General features: G+C 31.8%; 2 protein-coding genes across 2 annotated transcripts; one reads left to right on the top strand and one right to left on the bottom strand.

The window, feature by feature from the left end:
• The first annotated feature begins 1336 nt into the window (after positions 1 to 1336).
• Positions 1337 to 3381, top strand: LOC114179076 (Serine/Threonine-kinase, putative (DUF1639)). The gene is made up of 4 exons (XM_028065283.2): positions 1337 to 1733; positions 2275 to 2722; positions 2866 to 2943; positions 3136 to 3381. Exons 1-4 carry the CDS (start codon positions 1453 to 1455, stop codon positions 3187 to 3189), a joined length of 861 nt encoding a protein of 286 aa, XP_027921084.2. The 5' UTR covers positions 1337 to 1452; the 3' UTR covers positions 3190 to 3381.
• A 4454-nt stretch (positions 3382 to 7835) lies between these two features.
• DIS2 (Arp2/3 complex, 34 kD subunit p34-Arc) lies at positions 7836 to 23627 on the bottom strand. Its single transcript, XM_028059622.2, has 10 exons — positions 23368 to 23627; positions 19672 to 19738; positions 19305 to 19512; positions 15691 to 15860; positions 9918 to 9995; positions 9617 to 9749; positions 9441 to 9532; positions 8831 to 8887; positions 8337 to 8408; positions 7836 to 8239 (listed from the first exon to the last, which is right to left on the bottom strand). The coding sequence occupies exons 1-10, from the start codon at positions 23427 to 23429 to the stop codon at positions 8213 to 8215; spliced, it is 966 nt and encodes a 321-aa protein (XP_027915423.1). The 5' UTR covers positions 23430 to 23627; the 3' UTR covers positions 7836 to 8212.
• Positions 23628 to 24042: the final 415 nt, after the last annotated feature.

Genomic DNA, 24042 nt, shown 5'->3' with positions numbered 1-24042 from the left:
TATCTCTTGTATTTCAAACACACAAAAATTATTTGAATACATTACAACAATAATAAAAGTAAAAGTTCAAAAAAAAAAAAATATATATATATATATATATATATATATATATATATATATATATATATATATATATATATATATATATATATATATATAACAAACTTATGGTATTCTACTTGGTCATCAGTCAAAGAGTTTAGGACTAGTATTTATTCCATCTACCTATTAAAAGAAGAATTCAATTAATGTGCTCATTTATTCCTCCGTGTAAATCAACCTACTTAATCAAACAAATAAATATATTAAACATTTAAATTATTTAATAAAAATATCAAAATTTTATATGATTAAAAATAATAATAAATAATTACTATAAAAATAATAATAAATTATTATTATCAGCAGGTAATATAACAGTCTACCTCTAACTTATTTGAACATGATTATTAATTTTAATTTAAAATTTAAGTCAATCATTTCATAATTAAAACAGTTCTATATAGTTTAAACTTAAATTTATAGTGAACCCAATTACCTGATCAAACTTATTCCACACTCCTACTTGTTCTAAAAAAAAAAGAGTCCCTTTTTGGTCTCTTCAAGAATTAAGAATTATAACTTTAAGAACCAAACTAACAAAAAAAAAAAACTTTAGAAGGATTAAAAACTAAGTTATAAATTTAAAAAGATATTTAAACCTCATAAGTTTTTTTGTGACAAATTTTGTGAATTATATTTTAAAAGATAAAATTCTCACCTTATCTCAGATACCCATATTTCAAATATTTATATACGAACATATTTTGTAGGTCATATTTCACTAATTTTTTTTATCAATAATTTAAATAAATATGTTGACAGATAGGTGGGACATTATCTGTTTTGTTAGCATAACTCAAACTATGTTCTGTTTCGTGACATTTCCTTTTAAAGAGGAGAGCATGTTAAGCCATTTTTGAGCTGCACAATACACTTCCTTTTTCAATCATAATCATTATTTTGGTGAAGAAGAAACAGAATGATGAGGTCTACCTCTTCAAATCTTCTAATATTCACATCACATTTAAATGTCAAACGCAGACTCAAACTTCATTGTCAAACCAATAATACCATATTTTAATCAATTTTCATGAAACAAAATTCACTCATTAATTAAGCTATATTGTTAAGTTATATCTGAATGTCTGAAATTCTTTTACTCAATTATTCATATACAGATTTTTACTTTTTATTGTTTGAAATGTTTCCCTCAAAGGGATAGAAACAGAAGAAAAAGAGAACATGGTGGGTAGCACATGCAAGACCAAGAATAATAATACTCCTACTAATAATACAAATCCAAAGTTGAGATAACAATAGCAATAGCATCTTCTTGGTTTTGAAAGCAAAGGTTTCAGATTCATTTCATCATCTCAAGAACAATATATATAACAGAAGAAGAACCCCAACATGTCTCCTTTTGATTGTGTTCAGACAACAACAGAGAGCAGTCACAGCAGGAGCACCAGCACTAGTCCAAGTGCTGGTGATGTGCTTCTCAAATGGGGTCACAGAAAGAGATCAAGACTCTCTAGGGCTGCCATTGAAGACTCTTCATCTTCTGTTCACACCAACAACAGAAGAATCTCTCACTCTCTTCCTCCCAACTTCTCCATGCCGCCGCCACCGCCGCCGCCGCCACTTTTTTCTTCTACTGCCTCCAGCGGCAGAGGTAGAAAGCACAGCCCTAGGTATCATCACTCTCATTCTATAATTACATTCTTAAATAATAAATAGGTTCAACATATATAACTTTGTACATGTGTTTGTGTCTACTTATCTATCACTGTTTTTTTTAGAGGAAAAAAACGTTTTGATCAATGGCATTATTTTGAGTTTGGATCAAACTTGTCTAATTGAAAGTGCCAAAGTGGACTATTTCCCTCTCCCCATTTTGCCATTCCAAAAATGACCTAATTCTTTGCAACTTTTTTGGATCCCTTATTGTCCCTTGGATTGTACTTTGTTTCCCTTTTATCTTACATGATGAGATTAGATACAACATTCATATCCAAGAAAAACTTGTGCTTTTTTTCATGCCACTCCCTTTTCTTAAAACAGAGTTGAACTTGTTTTGGTGTCTGAATCTACATTGTAGTGGATCTACACTTGTTGAAGAACTTGATTACTTCTGCTTCAAATTCAAACTAGATAGTGAAGTTTCTTGGTCCTTGAAATTTTACTTGTAGTCAAGAAACACGTTTGAAAGATCTTTTGTGTGTCTGGGGACAGGAATTTGGAAGATCCCTCTTTGGGTGGAAGTGAATCACCTTCAAGAAACAGTCAGGGGAGTAACCCAGTTGTGTCTAGATCTGCAGCACCAAAAGTTTCTTCTTCTGGCATGGAAAGAAGTAGCAGAAGGGTAGCTTCTTCTGGATCAGCAAAATTTCCAAAACCAAGTGCATTTTCAACAACACAACAAGCCTCTGAGAGAATGAACAATAGCCAAGGAGATTCAGCCTCAGTGCAATCTGAACAAGAAGGTTGTGTTGCCACTGCTCCTGCTTCCTCATCCCTTGCTGCCATTGGAAACAAGGTCACTGTTGAGGTGATTCAGTGGCCAAGGATATACATAGCTCTCTCAAGAAAGGAGAAAGAAGATGATTTTCTTGCTATGAAGGGCACCAAAATCCCTCAAAGACCAAAGAAGAGAGCAAAGAATGTTGACAGGATTCTGCAGGTATACCAAGAAACAATTCTAATTTGCAAAAACTGAAACAAAATTTAAGAAAAATATACACATAGTTTGTTTCTTTTTCCTAATTCATAAACCACAACAAATGAAAAAAATTGATTTGTTGTGATATGATTATTGGTTTACAGTGTTGTTTTCCTGGGATGTGGCTATCAGAACTGACAAAGAGCAGATATGAGGTTAGGGAGAAGAAATCCATAAAGAAGGTATACAACAATTTTGTTTTGGTTTATGAGATTTGAAGCATAAGAATGAAAGTGTTGGTGTTTGATAATTTGAGAGACTAAATTTTAAAAATGTTGTAATGATTTTAAGGATTAAAAATCAGAATATCCCTCTGCTGTTATATATTTATTGAGAATAGTGCAATGTATGATGTTATGATGTTGGATATGCAGCAAAAACGCAGAGGCTTGAAAGGAATGGAAATCTTGGACAGTGACTCGGATTAGCAGATAGTGGAGGATGAGATTGCAGAGTGAAAGCTCATGATTTTTTTTTTTTTTTTAATTTTTTGGAATGACCATTTTTGTTTTTGAATATGTAAATTAGTGACAATTAAGGTAAATTTTGATTTAGTTTATGTGATAAATGCGACAATTACGATATATTCTTAAATTTTGAGACTATTTTTCTTTATCAAATTAACATATTAAGAAATTGTTTGACACCAATTGTATTTTAAGGACAATGATACTTTAACTCACTTTTTTTGATCCATTTTTAACCCACCACTTTAATCACTATTAGATCATCACATCACTAAAAAGAATAAAAAAAATATCTAATGGTAATTAAAGTAATGGGTTAAAAGTAAATAAAAAGAAGTGAGTTAAAATATATTTTTCAATAATTTTTTGAAGGTTTAATATCAATTTTGGTCTCGCATTTATAGTAATTATTTAATATTTTTTAATTTATCTTTGATTCAATTTAATTCTTATTTTATTTTTAAAAAAAGAATTCAACATATTCCTTTTTGTTCTGAAATAGAGATGGAAGTTCATAGACTCTGTTTAAAAAATTTGAAGAAGATCGTGTTGAATAAATTGAGAAAAAAAATACTGGATAATTACAATAAATATAAGAAGAAGAAAATTATATTTAGTCTTTTTTAAATAGAAAAGCAACTCTTTTTTTTTTTTTTTCAAATTTCTATTGATTAAATGTTGGGCTAAAACGACTATTACACGTTTTTTTCTTTAAAAATAGCTATTAGGGTTTTTGGTATGGCATCAGTGGGTCCCACCCTTCATTTCTTTGGTATAAATGTTGTGGCTCTTTCTTCGTCCACTTTCTTAGTTTCTTCTCACAGGTAAGAATATATTATAAATTATATAAGTTCAAATATACTTTCAAATTTTAGATTGTATAATTTATATTTGCATTTTAAATAAACCGTGTAATATAAAATACATTTAAATTTTGAATTTTGAATTTGTAATTTATTTTTTTAAAATTGTACTATTCCAAATAATTTTTAAATTGTGTAAGGTTCTGATATTAAATTAAATTTTCTATTATTCCATAAAATTGTATCAAAGAACTATGAGTTGAAGTATGAAATCGAGGAATGTTCATAGAATAGTTTAATTTTTTTTTTCTCTTGGACACGGTTTTAGTTATTGGATGGAATTCTTACAAGATTTACTAAATAATTTTGTTTATTTTGTTATAGCTCCACAACACTAAGGGGAAAAAGTAATTTAAATTCTCCCTTGAGTTTATTTATATTTTTTTTGTGTCTTCAAAATGTCCTTATTTTTTATATTTTTAAAGATTCAGAATTTAATATTAATGTATTTTAAAGATTCAGAGAAAGGATAATATAAAAACCATTAAAAAAATTCTGGATCTGGAAAATTTGTTGATATTGTTACTTTTTATTATTATATTGATGGACTGAATTGATTATCTATACTTAAATATTTGGGAGACTGTTTTAGTAAAAGACAGAAGATATGACAAAATTTGATGCTAAATATTCCAAAAGATTTTGTTTGAATTCTAATATGATGACTCGTGGCATCTACGAAACGAGTTAAAACTCTATCTGTCGGATTCAATCCAAATTTCAACACATAAATGTAAGTCACACACACAACATTTAATATGTTCACGGGGAGTTGGTAAAATGTTCAAAATAACCATAAAGATTGTTTTTTTTTTTTTCGTTTTAGTTTTAATTTAATATTATATTTTTAACTTTACTAAATTTAATTTATGGAAAAAAATAACATCGTGAAAGGGTTTATTTAATAGAAAAAAAATTAAAGGATATAGTTTTTTTGTATTACTGTTGACAAAGGATTATTTACTACAAGGTCATAGAAGTCTATGGGAAGATCGATTTAAAGTGTAGAGGAATCATATTAGAAAAAAAAAAACTAAAAAGTTGACTATGTAAGGCTAAACTATTAACCTAAATCTCGTAACGCTTAATTATGTTGTTTGATTATATTTTGAGTTTTTATAAATTTGTAAACTTTTGATTTAGTGTTTACAAAAGTCGTTATATAATATTTTATTATAAGATATTTGATGAGATATTTTTTAAATATTAACTACTATTTTAAAATTCAATTAATATTATAAATTTAAAAATAAAATAAAATAATAAATATATTAAATATATAACAATAAAAAAATAAAATTAAAAAAACTCAAAATTAAAAAAGTCATAATTTCATAATTTGATATTTTTATAATTTTATAACTTTATAATTTTATAGTTTTATAATTATATAATTTTATATTTGTATATTTTATAATTTCGTAATCATGAAATTATATATTTTTATAATTTTGAAATTTGTTAATTTTTTTAATTTTATATTTGTTAGTTTTTTAATTTTTTAATTTTGTATTTAATAATTTAATAATTTAATAATTTAATAATTATATATTTATATTCTTTTAATTTTGTATTTTGTTTTATTTTCTTATTTTGAATTTTATAATTATATTATTTTAATTAAATTTAAAAATAATTTTCGTTAAATACAATAATTATTTGAGAAAGATCTCATCGTGATCTCTTGTAACGAAATATTAAATATTGTATGATGACATTTAAACAGATGCCAGTGCAAGATAACAATCACGTCATAAAATTAACAATAACATTTTATTATAAAGACTCAGTTGAAAGATTTTAAAATTTTGAAGACACAATCACACAAATATTAGTAAGGATTCAATAAAAAATTTCTCAAATTTATCGTAGACTTAAATCCTAATTAAGTTATTTTTTAATATTTGAAAACTCCATTAATCTCAATGGGGAGGTAAGATGTTTTTTCCTCCATCCCAAATTCTTTTATGTTCATTTTCCATTCTATAATTTCTGAATGTGAAAAATACATTTCAAAACATGTTTTTCAGAATATATCTTCGGAACAAACTTTCTAAAACGTATATAATATATTTCAAAATAATTTTTCTGAAATACTTCCACATGATATGTGTTTAAAAAAAAAAACTTTTCGAAAGATATGAAATGTTTTCTAGAAGAATAAAAAAAAGGTTAAGTATGTTTTTAGTCTCTGAACTTTGGTCAAAAATTGAAATTCGTCCATGATTGAAATTTTGATAAATTTTGGTCCCTAAACTTTAAAAATGAATAAATATAGTCCTTTTAACCCAATTACGTTGATTTTTTTAACATGTCGAATGTGTTTCATGTTAATATTGGAGTTGTTTACGCCATTTGACACATTCTCGGCTTAATATTTATTGAGAAATGCGTTCAAAACCTAAGAAAAAAGTTAACAAAATTGGGTTAAAAGGACTATATTCATTTATTTTTAAAGTTTAGGGACCAAAATTTATCAAAGTTTCGGCCAGGACGAATTCCAATTTTAGGTTAAAGTTCAGGGACTAAAAAGATACTTAACCCCAAAAAAAATTAAAATGAGGTGTTGTGCTTTAATGACAAAGGGTATTTGAGTATTTTTCTTGTACTATGAGGTGTGGATAAAAAATTGACGTGATAAGAAATTTGATGGGGCGCAGAAAGTAATTGTCAATTTCTGAATGTGAAAAATATATTGTGAAAGTACATTTCAAAATTAATGAAAGGTGGTTCAAGAAATTTATAAAGGCACGGAAGATATTATTTAAGAAACTAACCCAAAAAATTTGAATCCAAACTTCTATAATAAAAACTCACATGCAGAGCAAAAACATTTTGTTTACTCATTTTTATTTATTTGCTACCCTTGTTTTTATCACATTTTCACCTTCTAGCATAAGTATATTCTCTACAAGGATTTTTTTTTTTTTCAAGTTCTTTCTCACCAATTCATCATTCGCATTTGACTCTAGGTCTAATGATGATGTTCCTCCTCTCAAAACATTTTCTCCTCCATTAACACTTTAGCAACTTCTATGCTGGTGTAGCAAAGTGAGCATATTTAAAAAATTTTAGAATTTCAAAATTCACTCTATTTCTCTTTTTTACTTGAAGTTTGTGTTATTTAGAAGTCACATTTGAATTTCATTGAAATCTCCTTGTACACTCGCTTTTTTTACTAGCCTTGTTTTTGTCACCTTCTACCGCATATGTATATTCTGCATAATGGTTTTTCCATTTTCTTCTCTCACCCATTCATCATTCTCACATGATTCTACGTTCAATAACGCTTTTACCTTTTTTATTTTTTAACTTTTGGGATTCTCAATTTCAAAAGAGATGATAAGCATTAGAGGTAGACTTTTTAATTTTCACAAAACTTATAATCCCATCTTGTGGTGGTGAACATTTTATATCTCTATTGTGTTTGTTGCTCTTGTAGGATGTTGCACGATAACTCCTTAACACTGAATAAGGTTTAGTTGCTGATTTCATGGTCTTAATTAAATATTGCTAATTACTTTGAGGTTTGACAAATCTTTTCAGCTCAAGTCAACTACGGTAAATAGTTCTGAAAACAGAGGACAGATTTCTTAGAGATTGAGGAACTAATGGGTGATTTGAATTACAATCCACAGAGCATACATGATTTTATTCAAAACCCTTTATACGTTAAAATAGTTTATCCATGTCACCTCATTCACAACTTTAAACTTGTATCAACAAATCATAGATACTTTACAATGAAAGGAAAATTTGATGAATGCCTCAAAAAGAAAGATATTTTGATGCGTGTCCCCAAATACAGATATATAGTACAGTGCATTCAGATGATAAACAATTATACATTTTAATAACTAATTTGTTTGGTCGTTTCTCTTGTATTTGTATCCTATTCTTTTCCACGAATAAATTACAAGCTCCTGGAGCAATTTGCAGAAATAGACCAGCAAGCCCTTGAATACCGAGCGTGAAGGGTTCAGAAGGAGAATCAATCTTCGAGTATAAGCATCTGGAACATTCTGCAAACATGCAAAATTGATTCCTTGGTTGGCCATTGTATAGTTCAATACAGGGCAGAAGCCAAACATCTTCCTCGCCAAACTTCTCCTTTACGAAAATCAGTTGGTACTTGAATCTTTAAGACCCTATAAGCCAGTAAAAATTTTCATACATAAGTTTAATTATAAAACATAAATAAAATAAAATTTGGTTAAAAACCATCACATGAATGCACATACTAACCAGCCGTTTGAACGATCTGTTGAATGAAGTTTTCTTTGAATTCTCAGCGTCTGGTTTGGCACGATCCAGAGCCTACAGAACAAGTGCAGTGAAACTCCACACATCATTTGAGGGAAAATGACCACCAACACATATGCCAATGCAGCAGAAGTTCACTTCAACTGTACAAATTTTTCAATGGATAAAATATAGCGTGTGGTATTTTAGTTGGGCCCTAGGATGCCAATTAAATCTTCCAAATTAAGTGCGTTCCTTTGCAACAACCAGAAGCTGATGATAGAACAAAATATGAAAAAACAGGGAACATTCCCTGATCAAAAAAAGCTTTTCAATGAAGCACATACCTAACCATTATGTAATATCCAGTATCCACAATATTACATTTTATAATCAAACATATTTTACTGCAATGTCAAACAAAACTGAAGCACTAAAAGATTTTTAGTAATCACAACAAAGTTAACTTCAATAAGTAAATAAAAATGTAAGGGTACCTGAATCAATGACTCCACACGACGCCGCATACGTGTATGCATAAATCCTTCCGAGCACTGTCACAAATATGCATAATGTAGATCAGGATCAAACATCATTTATGCAGCTTTTGTGTAAAATAAAAATTACTGGCCAGACAAGTAGATAATAGTAAGCTTAAGTTTCTCTAACTCTTCCATAACTTTATAATACCCCACTTACAATGGAAGTGATCGAATCTAATATTAAACCATATACTCTCTCCAACAATTTCCACCAATGTCCCTCTCTGTTTCTAAATAAAAGTTACACTTTAAATAAGTTAAATTAAGTGCAAAGTATTTTTATAGAACAACAAAATATTTTTTGGTTTTATTTAAGATCAAATAAAATCCTTCATATCTAAATCTTTCATAGGGTAAAATATTTGCTTATCATTTCAAACTATCATTCCTTAAGTGAAAAAGATGATAGTTTAAATCCCAAAATAAATAATGCATAACAATAATAGTTCATGCAAAAGATGGTAATATCTTCATGATAACAAATTAAGATCAGCATGTACATTGTCATAACAATAATGAATACATATCTATGCAACTGAAATATTTGGTTTGAAGAAATTCACACCTTAACATGATAGCTAACGTAGGCATGAAAAGTTGACAGATTCCACACTGTACGATCCAACTTATGACCTTCAACATGACGGGGATAAATAACTGCAGAGTCGAAGATATTGAAGTGATGTTAGCAATAGAAAAAAAATCACACACATATATATACATTTTGATTCTGACACTAACCAAATGTCACAAATCCTGCATTTGCAGATAATGCATCAGAAGGAACTCCTTTTATTTCCAGCGGAGGAGTAACAGACCACGAACAAGGAGGGGTATTATGAAGTCCTGCTGTACGCCTGGCTTCGACAAATTCCTAAATTACAAACAAATCTTGAAAATTGAAACCATCAAATCATCCGAAAGAGTAGCAAAGCACAACACAAGAATGGTTTGCAAAATGCAACGAAAAGAGACTTTTATCTCTCTCCCTGCTCTCATTAATCCCTATGACCTTTGATGTGCGACAGCAAAGAAACCATACCTGCAGGAATGAAGTTGCAAGAACAATGTCTATTGAATCGTTGAATCTCATAGGATACACCACAGTCACCTTGTCAGCCTGAAAAGAAAAAAAGTTTCATCAACTGATTTTTCCATTTTCAAATTAAAATAATTATTTTTTTATTTTATCATTTTCTTTATTCCCATTGCATATTTGCACAAAACACAAAAAAAAACACTATTGTTGCCTATTTTACCCTTTTAATTGGTCATAATTTGATGGCAATTCAATGAAATTTGTAACGTCTAAACTTTGTTTTACCCCATTTATTAGAAAGCTTTGGTAATTGATTGAGTTTAATTAAGGAATGTAGTTATTAATATTTTGATCCCTTTTAATTTTTAATTCAGATAGAAGCCAAGCCAGGTAGATGTTAATTCAAGAATATGTGCAATCGTAAATTCTTTGAGCAAATCTTAATTCACCAATTGAATTCATAACAGAGAGATCCTGAAACTTGAAGTAACAAAGGCGCTAAGCGAATCCAAATTCAATCAGTAAAATGAAGTGGAGAAGATTGTTTCCTTTGGAGCATAAACCTCTAAGTGAATCCCATTTCACTCAGCAAATGGACTTTTGAAGATTCACTCAGCAATTTACAATCCTCTTAATGAAATTATAAAACTAGTCAACTCCCCCATATTGGAACAGCAACACATAAATAGCATTCATGGGCATGGAAGCCAAGCTCTGAGAGATACAAAGAGACAGAAGAAGACTGTTTAGAGGTTGGGAAGCAACCATTGGAGACTCTTTTATTCTCCCTTCTAAGAATGATTAATCTACTTTTGTTGCGATGAAATTAACTCAAACCAAAACTCTAATGTATTATACACATACACACACGATTTTCTCCACTCATCTATGTTAGTGATTTATTTATACTCTTAATGCTTGTTATGTTTGAAAAACCATAACATGATTCTAGATTTCAAGATCCATAGGAAAAATTATATTTAGTCATGATTTAAATGGGTCACCTACCGAACCAGATTGCTAGGAATAGAGTTTGGGTCATTGGTTGCTTATTTTGCTCTTCTTAAAGTTGGTTCTTTAGGATGATTCCCGAATGTTAAACTCTAGGTGAGAGAAAAACATGGAGTTGACCCTTTCTAAGACGGCATTTTTATTGCGAAAAAGGAATTAATACAATAAATATAGAAAATTTCAATGTTAGAATAAAAAAGATATGATACGGGAATAATAAAAATGTTCCTAATATAACATTTATAATCTAGATATTCTTTGATTATATAGAATCAGCTCCTTATTTTTATAATAATGAGACCTCCCCTCAAACAGAAGCATAGAAGTTGTTTGTGCCTAGCTTACTGCAAATATTATCGATCTCACTGTTGACGAAGCTAGTGGTGATGTCTCCAAACTCCAGTCTTTCTCTTATGAAATGACAATCCAATTCAATATATTTGGTCCTTTCATGAAAAATAAGATTATAGACAACATGTAATGTTGTCTGGTTGTCAAATACAAGGTGCATTTGGGTACTTTCTTCAAATTTAAGCTCTTTAAGGAATTGTTTAACCCATGTGAGCTCACAAGTGACTAATGTTATTGCCCTATATTATGCTTTTGCACTTGATCTTACCACAATACTATGTTTCTTACTTTTCCACAATATTAAATTTACTCCAACAAGAACACCATACCTTGAAGTGGAATGTCTATCACTTGGTGACGCTGCCTAGTATGCGTCAAAATACTCATCAATTGAGTATTTCCCTTATTTCCATAAATGAGGCCTTTTCTAGGAGCCTTCTTAGGATTTGTATGGTTGCATCCTAATAGTCTTGACAAGTAGAACTTAAAAATTGATTTACTACAACCACTACAAATGTGATGTCAGAGCAAGTAATGGTGAGCTAATATAGATTACTAACTAACCCACTATATTGCCAAGGATCAAAATATAGTTGTCCTTGGTTAGGAACAAGTTTGACACTTGAATCATAGGTGTGCCCATAAGCTTATTATTTATCACCATGTTTCTTCTAGAATGTCAAGAGCATACTTTCTTTGAGATATGAAAACCATTCTAGGATTGTGGCACTTTTATGCCAAAGAAATACCTCAAGTGTCCATGATCTTTTGTTTGAAACTTTTGACCATGATATTGCTTTAGTTGTCCAATACCCTTCTTATCACTACCTATGATAACAATATCAACCACATACACAATGAGATAGATACGTCCTTGGGGAAAATGACGATAAAACATACACTACCGAAAACACTTGGAGAAATACGAAAAAGGGGATCTTTTGGAAATGGAATGGAGTAGGGAACTTTATTTTCAAGTGAAGAAGATCTTATTATGTTACTAAGAAAACATGTAGTTAGGATAGCATCACCCCAATAATGAACAAGCACATTTGCACCAAGCAATAAGGTACGAGCAATTTTAACCAAGTGTTTATTTTTTCTTTCAGCTTTACCATTTTGCTGAGGTAAATAAGGACAAGTAGAGTGATGCAAAATTTCATGTGAGCTTAAGAGTTTAGAAAAATTAGAGGAAAAATATTATTTAGCACTATGCCTTTGTAAGATTACCTTCCCAAACTGATTTTTGATTTCATAACGATCTTTCACTAGATAAATCCAAGTACATCAAGAAAACTCGTCAATGAAATTAACAAAATATCTAAAACCAAAAGATGACACAAAGCTTGACCCCCAAATGTTAAACTCGATGATAGAAAAAGCAAAGTCACATCTAGATTCAAAATGTTTAAGAAAAGAAGACCTGACATGTTTTACTAATCGAAATGATTCACATTCCAAAATTTGGAGACTATTAAGTTCAAGAACCATCTTTAATTTTTACAAATGAGGATGGCCTAAGCATTCATCTGGCCTTTTAGGAGTTGAATATGCAACACAAGATATAGATGAACTAGTACCAAGGTAGTATAGCCTTTAGATTCATGCACTTTGCCAATCATCCAACCCATACCACTTTCATGTATAACAAAGGAGTTGGAATCAAATGTTACTAAGCAATTTAATGATTTAGTTAACTGACTTAAAGAGATGAGACTAAAGGGACAAGCACAAAAAAAAAACAGATTTTAAGTTTAAAGAGGGAGAAAGAAAAACTTGACTAATTCCTTGGGAAGCAACTTTAGATTCGTTGGTTAGGATCATGAAATGAGATGTTTTAGGAAAGGAGAGAGAAGAGGACAAGGAGATATCACCAGAAATATGACTAGATGGTTCTAAATCAATTATCTATAGATTTTGATTTTAAATGCAAGTTGTTGACAAACTGAGAGTAGTGGATGACTAGGCTATGTTGTTGGATTTCAACCTTAAATATTCATGGTATTCTTCATTAGAGAATTTTGGTTTAGAACCTCCAGATTTGGAAACATTGGTTGTCTTGTCAAGAAAGCCATGTCAAGAGTAACAATTCTCTTGGAAGTTGGATGTGGCCCATTGGTTACACTATGTGCATTAAGAACATCCTCTATCACCATGCCTCCTCTAGTGCTACGACTTCCTTTTCCACGAGCAGAAATCATGATAGAATACTCAACAAATTCTTGAATATTTATATTCTTAAGAGTTGGAACACGTATGAGTCATATTGTCAAGTTTTCCATAGAAGGAACTTGTTAATAAGTTAAAATTTTATTTGTAAACTTTTTTATCCCATCTAATGAGTCAACTTCCAAGAACATCTTCAATTCCTCAACCATCAATTGAGCTTCACCAAAAGACATCATGTCATTCATTATTAGAGTACTTAAGAGAGGCCAATTAATAAGCCAAATCGTAGAAGCTTTGGATATCATTTGCAAAAATATTACGGGTCTTTTTCCAAAAGGAATACATGTTTTGAATGCACCAGTGCTCAATATGTTGGGCTCTAGTAATTGTTAAAGTAGAGCACAAAGCTAAAAATAAGTTTTCTTCCATGGTTGAATTTGATTTGGAGGTATCAAACTCCCATCTTCTAAATGAACATGGAAACCTTGGCCAACTCAACTGAAGAATACTAAGATTGATAGTTTTTTCCATTAATTTTTCAGAAGTCATGCAAGGAGTTTTGCAAAAAGATGAGATAGTCCTTGAAAACATGTTGAACAACGTAAAAGGCAAGGACACAATCAATAATGCAACAAAGAAAAACAAAAGGCAACCTAGGGTTTCAAGAGAGAGAAACCTAGGGTTTCAAGTGAGAGAAATTGTGATCAAAACTAGAATCCTCACCAAATGGTCCTGGAACTAAGAACAAAGGGCGAAAAAAGGGCTCACAGTGCTCGACAAGTCAAACAGTGTGGATCTGAAAAGATTCTAACCACTAGAAGGAAGCGCATGAGACACATGTGCCTAGGGCAGCAGCAATAGTGGACGACAAGTGACGCCACATTGAACGGAATTCAAAGGCTCAACCCTTGGGGCTTCCTTACGCATCGGACCCAAGCATCGGAGAATGAAACTTTGGCGACAAACGATGATTTATGCCAGCAGAAGCCACATACAGTGACCAGATGACGATTCCTTTGACAGAGACAAGCAAAGCAGGGTCGACTCACTCTAATACCAACTTGAGAAAAATATAAAGGAATTAGAATGAATTTGAGAGTGAATTTCCCTCTCTTATCATTTATAATAACTTTGGATACATCTTATACAATGTATAAGAGGGAAGATTAGAGAATTTGAAAAGATATATCTAGGAATTAGGTACAGCACAAAGCACACAACACCTTTACCATAATTATATCTAAGACTATTTATTTTAACAGTTTTTACCATCTTAAAAATTAGATTTAAGTTTAACTTAATTCCATAAATCTGGCTTGTGAGGTGAATGTTATCCCTCACTTATATACACTATTTTGACTTTGTCTCTAGTCAATGTGAGGCTTGGGTTTTTCCAAATAAGATTTTATCCTTTTTAGGATATGATCTGATTTTTCTTTCCTTTATTAGGATCATAATTGGTGTAAATATTTCAATATTTAACATGCCGTTTACCAAATGTAATTCAACGAATGAAATCACTTGTTTCCCTAGTATTTCAAGTCAAATGTGAATTGCCTTCAAAGTTCAAGTTTATTAAATGTGTTTTTTAATTTTTATAGGGAAGCATATTAAGTTTGATTATAGGTCCTGAGAGTTGGTTCACCACATGTTGCCTTCATAAGATGATATTTAGTTCTTTGCTCCAAAACCAAAGGAAATTCTCACAATTAGAGAAAATCCATCACTCAAATTCAACTTGATTTTAGATTTAGAAGATGATGATTAAGATTCGTATCTACGAACCTATATTTGCCTTTTATTGATGTTAACTTGTATCTTTGTTGAAGACACAGATGACATTTTATTGTTATTTATGAATGTCATAAATTGAGTATTGTTTATCATTTTTGGACAATTTATATGTATATATTAAATAACATTCAAAATAAAAATTCCATAACAGTAGTTCTCCCACAATGGCACTTTTGAAGTCAATCAGTATACACTGCTATCTGGTATTGATAGCACTGCTTTCAGTAACAGCCTCATTTTTTCCTTAGTATGTATTTTTTTCCTTCTAAGCACACGTAGCATGCATTTAGCCTGGCAAGAATGTTGAGGAAACAACATTTATGCCTAAAAGTTAATCCTAAATATAGCATGGTTATGGAACTAATTCTTAATGTAGGAAGAAAAGTGAAAATGAAATATTTCAAGAACCAACAAGAGCTTTAGTAACACAAAGTTGCTACTATTATCACACCTGAGGAAAAAGAAAGAAACACTCATTAGGCCGATGAACAAGGGCAACCGGTGGATCCAGGTCCGGCGCAACAGTCCTTGCAGCAAGATGTTGTAAAATTACTCTCAGTGGTGCACCAAGGACGACCTCTCTTATTGATGCAACTTTTACCATAAAAGCATGTTTTTGATCTGCACAAGTTCAACGGCAACATTGTAAGACAACATCAACAACCAAATAATTTAATCAAAATTCCTTTTTCTCTTCTTCAATAAACCAGAATTATCTTTCTTAATATAACAGGAAAATTTGCATAAGCTGACCAATTTCATTAAGTGATGATTAACTAATTCTGAACAATCACCATACATTTGGGGAGAAAAACACTTATGTAGCCTTGGAAACTACAACATTAGCATTATTATAATTACTTCTACTAAGTACCAAAGCCCAAACTGTTAAAAATATGAATTCATTACATTAAATAAGGAAACATGATGTGATTTGATTACATCAATAAGGAGATATCTTAGAAAATATTTCTCAGAAGTAATTATTGATTTATTCCTTATTACTATACCTCTTCTTTGTCATAAATAAGAATACTCAAGAGTGTACATTACACGCCAAATTCATCCTTCCTATCCTATACTCTTGTTTCTATCTCTCTTAATTAATGTTATCGATACCAAATAATGGAAAATATCGGCAGCCCCAAAAATCCTCTACGAAAGAATATCAGAAAGAATATCAGAAGCCACGATGGGTTATAGTGAAAGCATAGTGGACAAAAGAAGTACCATACATATATATATATAACTAAAGAATGTAGAAATATAATTGCAATGCTAAACAATGAAAAACAACCATATAATTAATAATAATATCATGGTTAGAAATTTAAATAACAATAAAATCAAATCAAAATACCATCAAATTTAAGTTCCAGACTAGGGTTGCGGGAAAAAATGATCAAATGTTTAAGATATTCAGAGAATATTCTTGAGTGGGAAAAGAAAAAAAGAAGTTAGAGAGGGAGATAGCACTAAATGAAGAGGAAATTGAAAGAAAATATAAATAAAAAGAGAAAATAATAGAGGACTAGAGGTGGTTGCAGTAGAAAGACAACGTGGCAACATCAACAGTGCTGTAGTAGGATGGTCATGGCGGTACACTGAAAGTGCTGAAGTGGGTCGGCAGTGCTGGAATGAGAGGAAGCAGCAGTAGCATGGAGTGCATGAACCAGAGGAGGTTGTGGGTTGGGTGAGGTTTACAATTTCCACTTCCACCATGATAGCTCCGAACTGCCAATCTGCAACGCTCAACATGGCTGCTACGAACCACCATGCGAATCCCGATTCGGCACTGCCACGTTGTAACACAGGCAGAAGTCCAACACTAAAGTCCTCCATGTCAATTTTTCAATAATATTGCACTGAAAAAAGGTATCAAGAACCTAATGAGAAGGGAACCTTAATTTGTATTTTCCCTACGGGTACACCACTCATCATAGGTGTTGTTCGAGATCTTATATCAACTAGAGACATGGTGAAATTATAGTGTATAGGTGGATGCAAGTCACCTTCCAAACTAATTTTGAGGTTAAGTTAGATTAAAAGTATACTTAGTCTTATGGTGTTGATTATGAGGAAACGTTTGCTTCCATTGACAAAGATGAATACTGTTAGAATCATTCTCTCATTAGCAACTTATTTTGATTGGGAATCACAACATTTTGATATGAAAAATGCTTTCTTGTATGGACATTTAGAGGAAGAAGTATACAGGAAACTTCCTCTAGGTTTAAGGTCTATTCAAGAAGGAAATAAAGTATGTAGATTGAAGAAAGGCTTGTACGGACTCAGGCAGTCACCCGATGACTTGGTTTGGTAGAATCACTCAAGTTATGGTTTCCATGGGGTATCAATAGAGTCAAAGTGAGCATACCCTATTCATCAAGCATTTCCCAGAAGGTAAACTTACACTACTTTTGGTCTATGTTGAGGAGATTATTGTTACAGGAGATGATGAACATGAGAAACAAATCTTAAACAAGAAAGCTTGCTGCTCAGCTTGAAATGAAGAATCTAGAAAAATTGAAGTACTTCCTTGGGATAGAAGTAGCTTACTCAAAGATAAGCAGGCAGACATCTTTATCTCCCAAAAAATGTATTTTCTTGATCTTCTCAAAGAAACAAGTAAGATTGATTGCAAGACCACTGGAGCTCCTATAGAACAAAACTATAGAATTGGGAGTGATGTAGGCAGTTCTAATGTGAACAAAAGCCCATATCAAAGACTTGTTGGGAAGCTCATTTATTTGCTCACACCAGACCTGATATAGCCTATGTTGTGGATGTAGTTAGTCAATTCATGCATGATCTAAGGGAGAGGCATTTACAAGTTGTGAATAGAATCCTTCAATATCTGAAGACATGTCCACAAAAGGGATTATTATTCAAGAGGAATAAAAAAATAAAAATGGAAATGTATACTCGTTGGAAGTCCCACATTGACTAGAGATAAGGGTCAATTTATAGAATATATGTAGGTGCAAACCTCACCTTCCAAGTTGGTTTTGTTGGGTTGAGTAAGGCTTAAAGTCTACTTTTTAACATGGTATCATAACCATGAGTTAGAATCTATCCAAGCAAAATTTGTTGTTTGTTGGGCATATTGTCCCACCCACAATTGGACCGCTATGAGACTACCCATTAATATATAGTCCCACGCACGAGATGTACATATCTTGACATGAGGGAGTTGCGTTGAAAGTCCCACGAGATAAGGGTCAATTTACACTATATATGTGGGTGCAAACCTCACCTTAAAAGTTGGTTTTGTGGGGTTGATTTAAACCTAAAATCCACTTCTTAACAATACTAATTACAAAAGGTCTTCCCACCGAGTGATTTCATGATCTCACATGCAAGCTAGGAATTATTGATATCCTTCACCAACTTGAGGGAGAGTGTAGTTAGTAGAATATTAAGTGTACTACTAGAAGTTGTTAGATACTTAGATACCGTTAGAAGATTATAGAGATCTCTTTGTCATTATTACTTTAGGGTTAGAGATCTCTATATATAGAGGTTGATATATTGTTTCAAATCAATCAATTGAATAAGAATATGTTTTCCTTTAGATTAATCCTTTCAAGTAATTCATTTTCCTCAATATAAACAAAGTATCTATGCTATCTCGGAAACACATAGCTTCAGCTCAATGTCTCTCTCTTTGTTGTAGTTAACAAGATGAACCAAAAGGAGAAACACAAATATTTAGAATATAGATAACCCAAAGCATATATGATACATGAAAATTCCCATATGAACTAAGTAACCCTATTCATTCATACAACTGCCCACATCCAACTTTTAAATTAAAACAACTAAGTGGTTCAATTATACACTAATTAATATATATAAATACACACATATAATTAAGACAGATAAATTTCTAAAGCTAAAAAAGAGTCAAAATAACGTACTAGTCTAATGAAAATTTGACACTCGTCAATTGTTCTAATGCATAGAACAACAGTAGCTTTACAAATTCAGCTTATGAGGAAAGACTCCTCCTAGAAAGGAGGATCGAAAGTTGAGATGACATTTTTATACAGAAACTCTTCGCACCTGGATTTGCTGGAAGCTTTGCCAGATTAAATTTTAATGTGAGGTTATAGCCATCCCTTGGAGGATCAAGAATTTGCACAAGATTACCATATGCAGCTTTTATTGCTTCAATGGCTCCAAAAGGAAGCCCACGGACAAAAATAGTTTCTGAAGAAGGAGTAGGCAGTGAAACCGATAGCAGCAAAAGATGAGGATTCTTCATTGACACCTACAATCACAGTTGCTTGGTTAATGTGCAATCTAAAGCTGTCAAAACTACTTAAATTTAATAAAAACTGTATAGGGCTAAATTTAACCATACGTGTTAAAGAATCAAAGGTAATAATCGATACATTTTCCTGACAATTATCTCCATAAAAAATGTTACCTGAATATGATATCGAACATCATCAAACTCGACCCAGTGGTGATCCAGTTCAACTCCTTTTTCAAGACTGAAAAAAGTGATCAACATTAAAACTGTGTAGATCGTTAAAGTTGAAGTTAACATTTCACAACAATTTGTTGATTGCGAATTAGCATGAGGAAGGGAAACAATAGACCTAGCTGCGAGAACTGCAGTTCAATTGTGGTTTGTTTAGCTGAAAGTGTATATTACCACAAATTGTATAATTAGATGAAATCGAAGTCAACAATTACACACTTCACATAAATGTAACAATAGAAAATGTTAAAAAGCTTTGCCAATTACCATCTAGTTTTTTTACATTGAAGTAGGGAAGTAGCTACACTTCATTACATGGAATTTTTGGAACCAGAGTCCCTACTGGATCTCCTTGACTCCAAACCTATATGCTAGAAGGAGGAACCAAATTTGCACCAAGAAAGTGCCCAGACCACAGTAATCAAGTGTGTTTTGACTAAGTCAATTTTTGCAGTGAAAAAGAATCAAGTTTTCGTTTAGTGGAATTAATTATTTTGAGAAAAGTGACATTATTTCATTGTTCGAAGAGTAAAATTGATTCTAGGCATAAAAAGTGATTCCACTTACCATACAGACAAAATCAATTCTTACTAGACCCATTTTTTAACATATCATTCCCAAATTCAATTTTTTTTAAACTAAATTTTCAATCTTTCCTACCTTTTGTGCTGAAATTCCAACAGAATTTAAATCTGTTATTTCATGTTTTACAAAGAAATAACAATAAAGGATTCCATTCTCCACTTTCTTGTCTTAGCAAGGTAGTCTCACTAGTCTTTATGTCTTTGTATCCATAAACAATATGAGATTGCTAAAAGGAAAAACAATGGATAGGGTGTGAGTGCAGCATGCCTCCCACCAAGAGAAAACATTTTATACTCATAAGCTTATCTCATTTAGAAATCAATGGTTGTGATTTCTTCTTTTATTTTCCTATACTCCTTTTTCTCCCCTATTTCCTCTTACCCCCCCCCCCCCCCTTTTTAAATCTTCTCTTTCTTCCCTACTTCTTCTCCTCTTCCCCCACATCTCTTTTCTCTCTTCTTCTCAACCAAAACAGCATGCCAATGGCACCCACAACCTCTACAATGTCACATTCCACCACCGTCACAGCCTCATGGAGAATGTGGACAATGAGTGGCATTTGAACACTCACAACAACTTACAAAACCCACTGTTCCCTTGTGTTTGCTCTATTTCACAGGTTTCACTTGATGGCAAACCTTCCAAAACGTGTCAATCTCAATGCATCTATTGATGGTTTTGATTGTTAGAGTTGGAGATACAACAAGCTCACATCCACAAAGCTTGCACTTTAATTGTGCAAGTTGGTTTCCGTCAGGACCTTTTTATCAAGACAAATGTGCAAAATAATGGTACAGTAATGGAAGCTTATGCTGCTAATGAAGCTTATTGTGGCATGAAAGGTTAAGCATCAGATGGGATTTTAGAAGGAATGAAGAATAGGGGAAGCAAGAGAAAAAAGAAAGAGATATAATGGGAATGACAGGAACAAAAAGAAAAAAGTAAAATAAATAAATAAATGACAGGGACAAAAAGAAAAAAGTAAAATAAATAAATAAATGAAAATATCACAACCACACCTTTAAATGAGATAACAGGTTGGGTATTAAACGCTTATGGTGGGAGACATGTTATACTCTCCCATCGTAGCCTTCATCAAAAGAAAAATAGATACAACATAAAAACACCAAAGCACTTTTGTGCCATATGAAATTTCCAAAGAAATTTTTTGGGTGGTTGCCATTGCTGTGATGCGTCATCTAATTAATCATGAGTACTATATTTATTGAAAAGGGAAAAAAAAAATCTCACTAAGCTTCGTTTCCCTCTCATCCACTCAAATTTCCCTTACTTGTTAAGTATTCAACTGCACAATTACAACTGTTTTGTTGAGGGTTTGCACCCTCAAACTTCTAAAGTAGGTCCTATATTAGCCATTCTTATTCTCAAAAGTGGGTAACATTGTTTCTCTCCAAATCTCGGATCATACTTGGTATTTGCTGCAATTACATTCTGAGTTTTTTGGTGTTCCTTCAAATCTTCATCCCAAGATTGATGCCTTGGACCTGATCAGTAAGGTGTACGCTACGAGAAATAAGAGAGTAGTAGGGGGTTAAAACTCAAAGGGAACTGGCTAACATAATACAGTTGCAACAGTTAGATTAGAGGGAGGAAATAAAAGGCAGGGGTAGGAACTGTATATTGTTGTTATTGGGAGAATTCAGATTCTGCCAAATAATCTGAGAATGCTTAATTCATTCATTCAATTCAGATTTTTCTTTATAGCCTATTTCTTTTTTTCTCACTCTGAACCAATTCTATAAAGTACGTAAGGGGCCTTCCTTGTATGTCTCCATAAAGTCCAAGTTATCCTGACCAATTTCATGTCAATTTCACCTATCATTTCCAGTGTGGAAACAGACCCAACTTAACATTCCCATTTCTAGGAAGAGAACATAAATTTATAGAAGGCATTGCTTCTAGGTAGAAAAGTTCATAGATGTTAGTGATACTCAAGAAATTAAACTTAGATTTCACTTCTCGCACAACTCTCCAGGTATCTAACCCCAACTCATTGATGAAACTTGGTGTTCTTCTTCCAATGGCAAACCTATAAAAGAAACCAGGATTTCAATCACCCTTCTAACCCTCCTTATTCAATAATTTGTTCTTTAATTAATCTCTTTCACAGATAGAATCTCTTCAAAAACATTAGAAAAATAGCTCACTTGGTCAGCTTCTCATTTACTACATCATCCTCCCTCACTAGACAATCCAAAGCCACTAAAATTCCAATCCATCACCCAGAAATCACCCGGTTAATATATCTGGTTAGCTAAAGAGTGAAATTGCTACCACATATTTTCAAGTCAAAGAGGAACACGACCCGGCAGAATCTTTCCAGCCTTAAAAAAATAGCAAACTAAATAGAAATTAGACAAAGGAAAAGAACGTTATAAGTAGCACAGAATAAAACTCCATCAACACAAAACACATTCCATTCCATACTCCAACATTTCAACAAAATAGATTAGGATACCTTCAATCTTACGCTTAACAGTTGTATGGCAAAACCATTATTATAGGATAATACGAATAGTATTTACTAATACAACAGAAAACTGATAAGATAAAGTAACTCATGCACACTCGTTATGAAGCTAAAACGCCCAACTAAAAACCTTAACCTATATAAACCAAATTTCCAGAAGAAAATGGTGCATTTACAGTAATAGGCATCATCAATCCAAAGATATCGATTTTCAACTCTCCCGAAAGCATTACCCATTGGGTGAAGGGTCACCATTCATGAATATATCAGTCATATGTCCAACATGCCTTGAACCACTCTGACAAGCACCCTTTTTGCACAAAACTTAAACACTGATGAATGCTTACACATCTAACAAAAAATAAAACCCGCAATCACTTATTACTGAGACTCCGCGAACATTAAGTGCTTTCCAATAAGGAGGTCGTGTATGTTTATATAAATATTCACCCTCTGCGTCCTTAACCTCTATGTATCAGACTCTAATGATTTGCGGCTATAGAAAAGAAAAGGAGCATGTTTAACCCAGCAAGTGTAAGCGAAGAGAAGAAGAAAGAACGTACTTTTGGGTCCGATTCAACAAGGTCTGGAGCAGGAATCTTGAATGAGACTGCAGGAGTATCATGGATCCCTCTTGCGGTGTTGCAAGATCCAAGCGAGGGATTATTTTCTTCGAGATGGGGATTCAGTTTTGGAGCAGAACAGAACCAAAATCATGCGTCGTGATGTGATTGATGACGACGATGATTGATTCGGTGATTCAATTGTGCTCTCATGCTGCAATGCCCTATATTAGTTACTATCTTTTCTCTTTTGCTAAGTAAATATTTTTAAATTCTAACTTCAACTTTTAGACTATCACCAGCTTATATTATTATTCATATAAAATAGGAATATTATTATTCATACATTGAAAATTACTTCAAATCATAGTAAAGAAAAATGTTAAATCAACCATTACCATTCTTGAAACCAAAATACATCAAAATATGTTTTAAAAGAAATTAATTTTGTATGCACTCCATTTACTATTAATCTAAACTTTATTATAGTGTGAAAACACATGTCACATATGTTCATTTTATGATAATAAAAATAATAAAATTTATTATTATTATATAATATGATGATTGTAAAATTAAATATAAATCATTTTTATAAAATTATTGTAAATGATTTTTATTTATTTTGTAGATAACTTTTTAATTAAATAATGATAATTATGTTTAAAAACCTGT

The sequence above is a fragment of the Vigna unguiculata genome, chromosome 3, assembly GCF_037176805.1.
Source record: "Vigna unguiculata cultivar grain cowpea cultivar isolate G323 ecotype 2 chromosome 3, ASM3717680v1, whole genome shotgun sequence".
Classification (NCBI taxonomy): domain Eukaryota; kingdom Viridiplantae; phylum Streptophyta; class Magnoliopsida; order Fabales; family Fabaceae; genus Vigna; species Vigna unguiculata.
The sequence above is the reverse complement of the archived record's forward strand: the minus strand, read 5'-3'. Positions and strand labels throughout refer to the sequence as shown.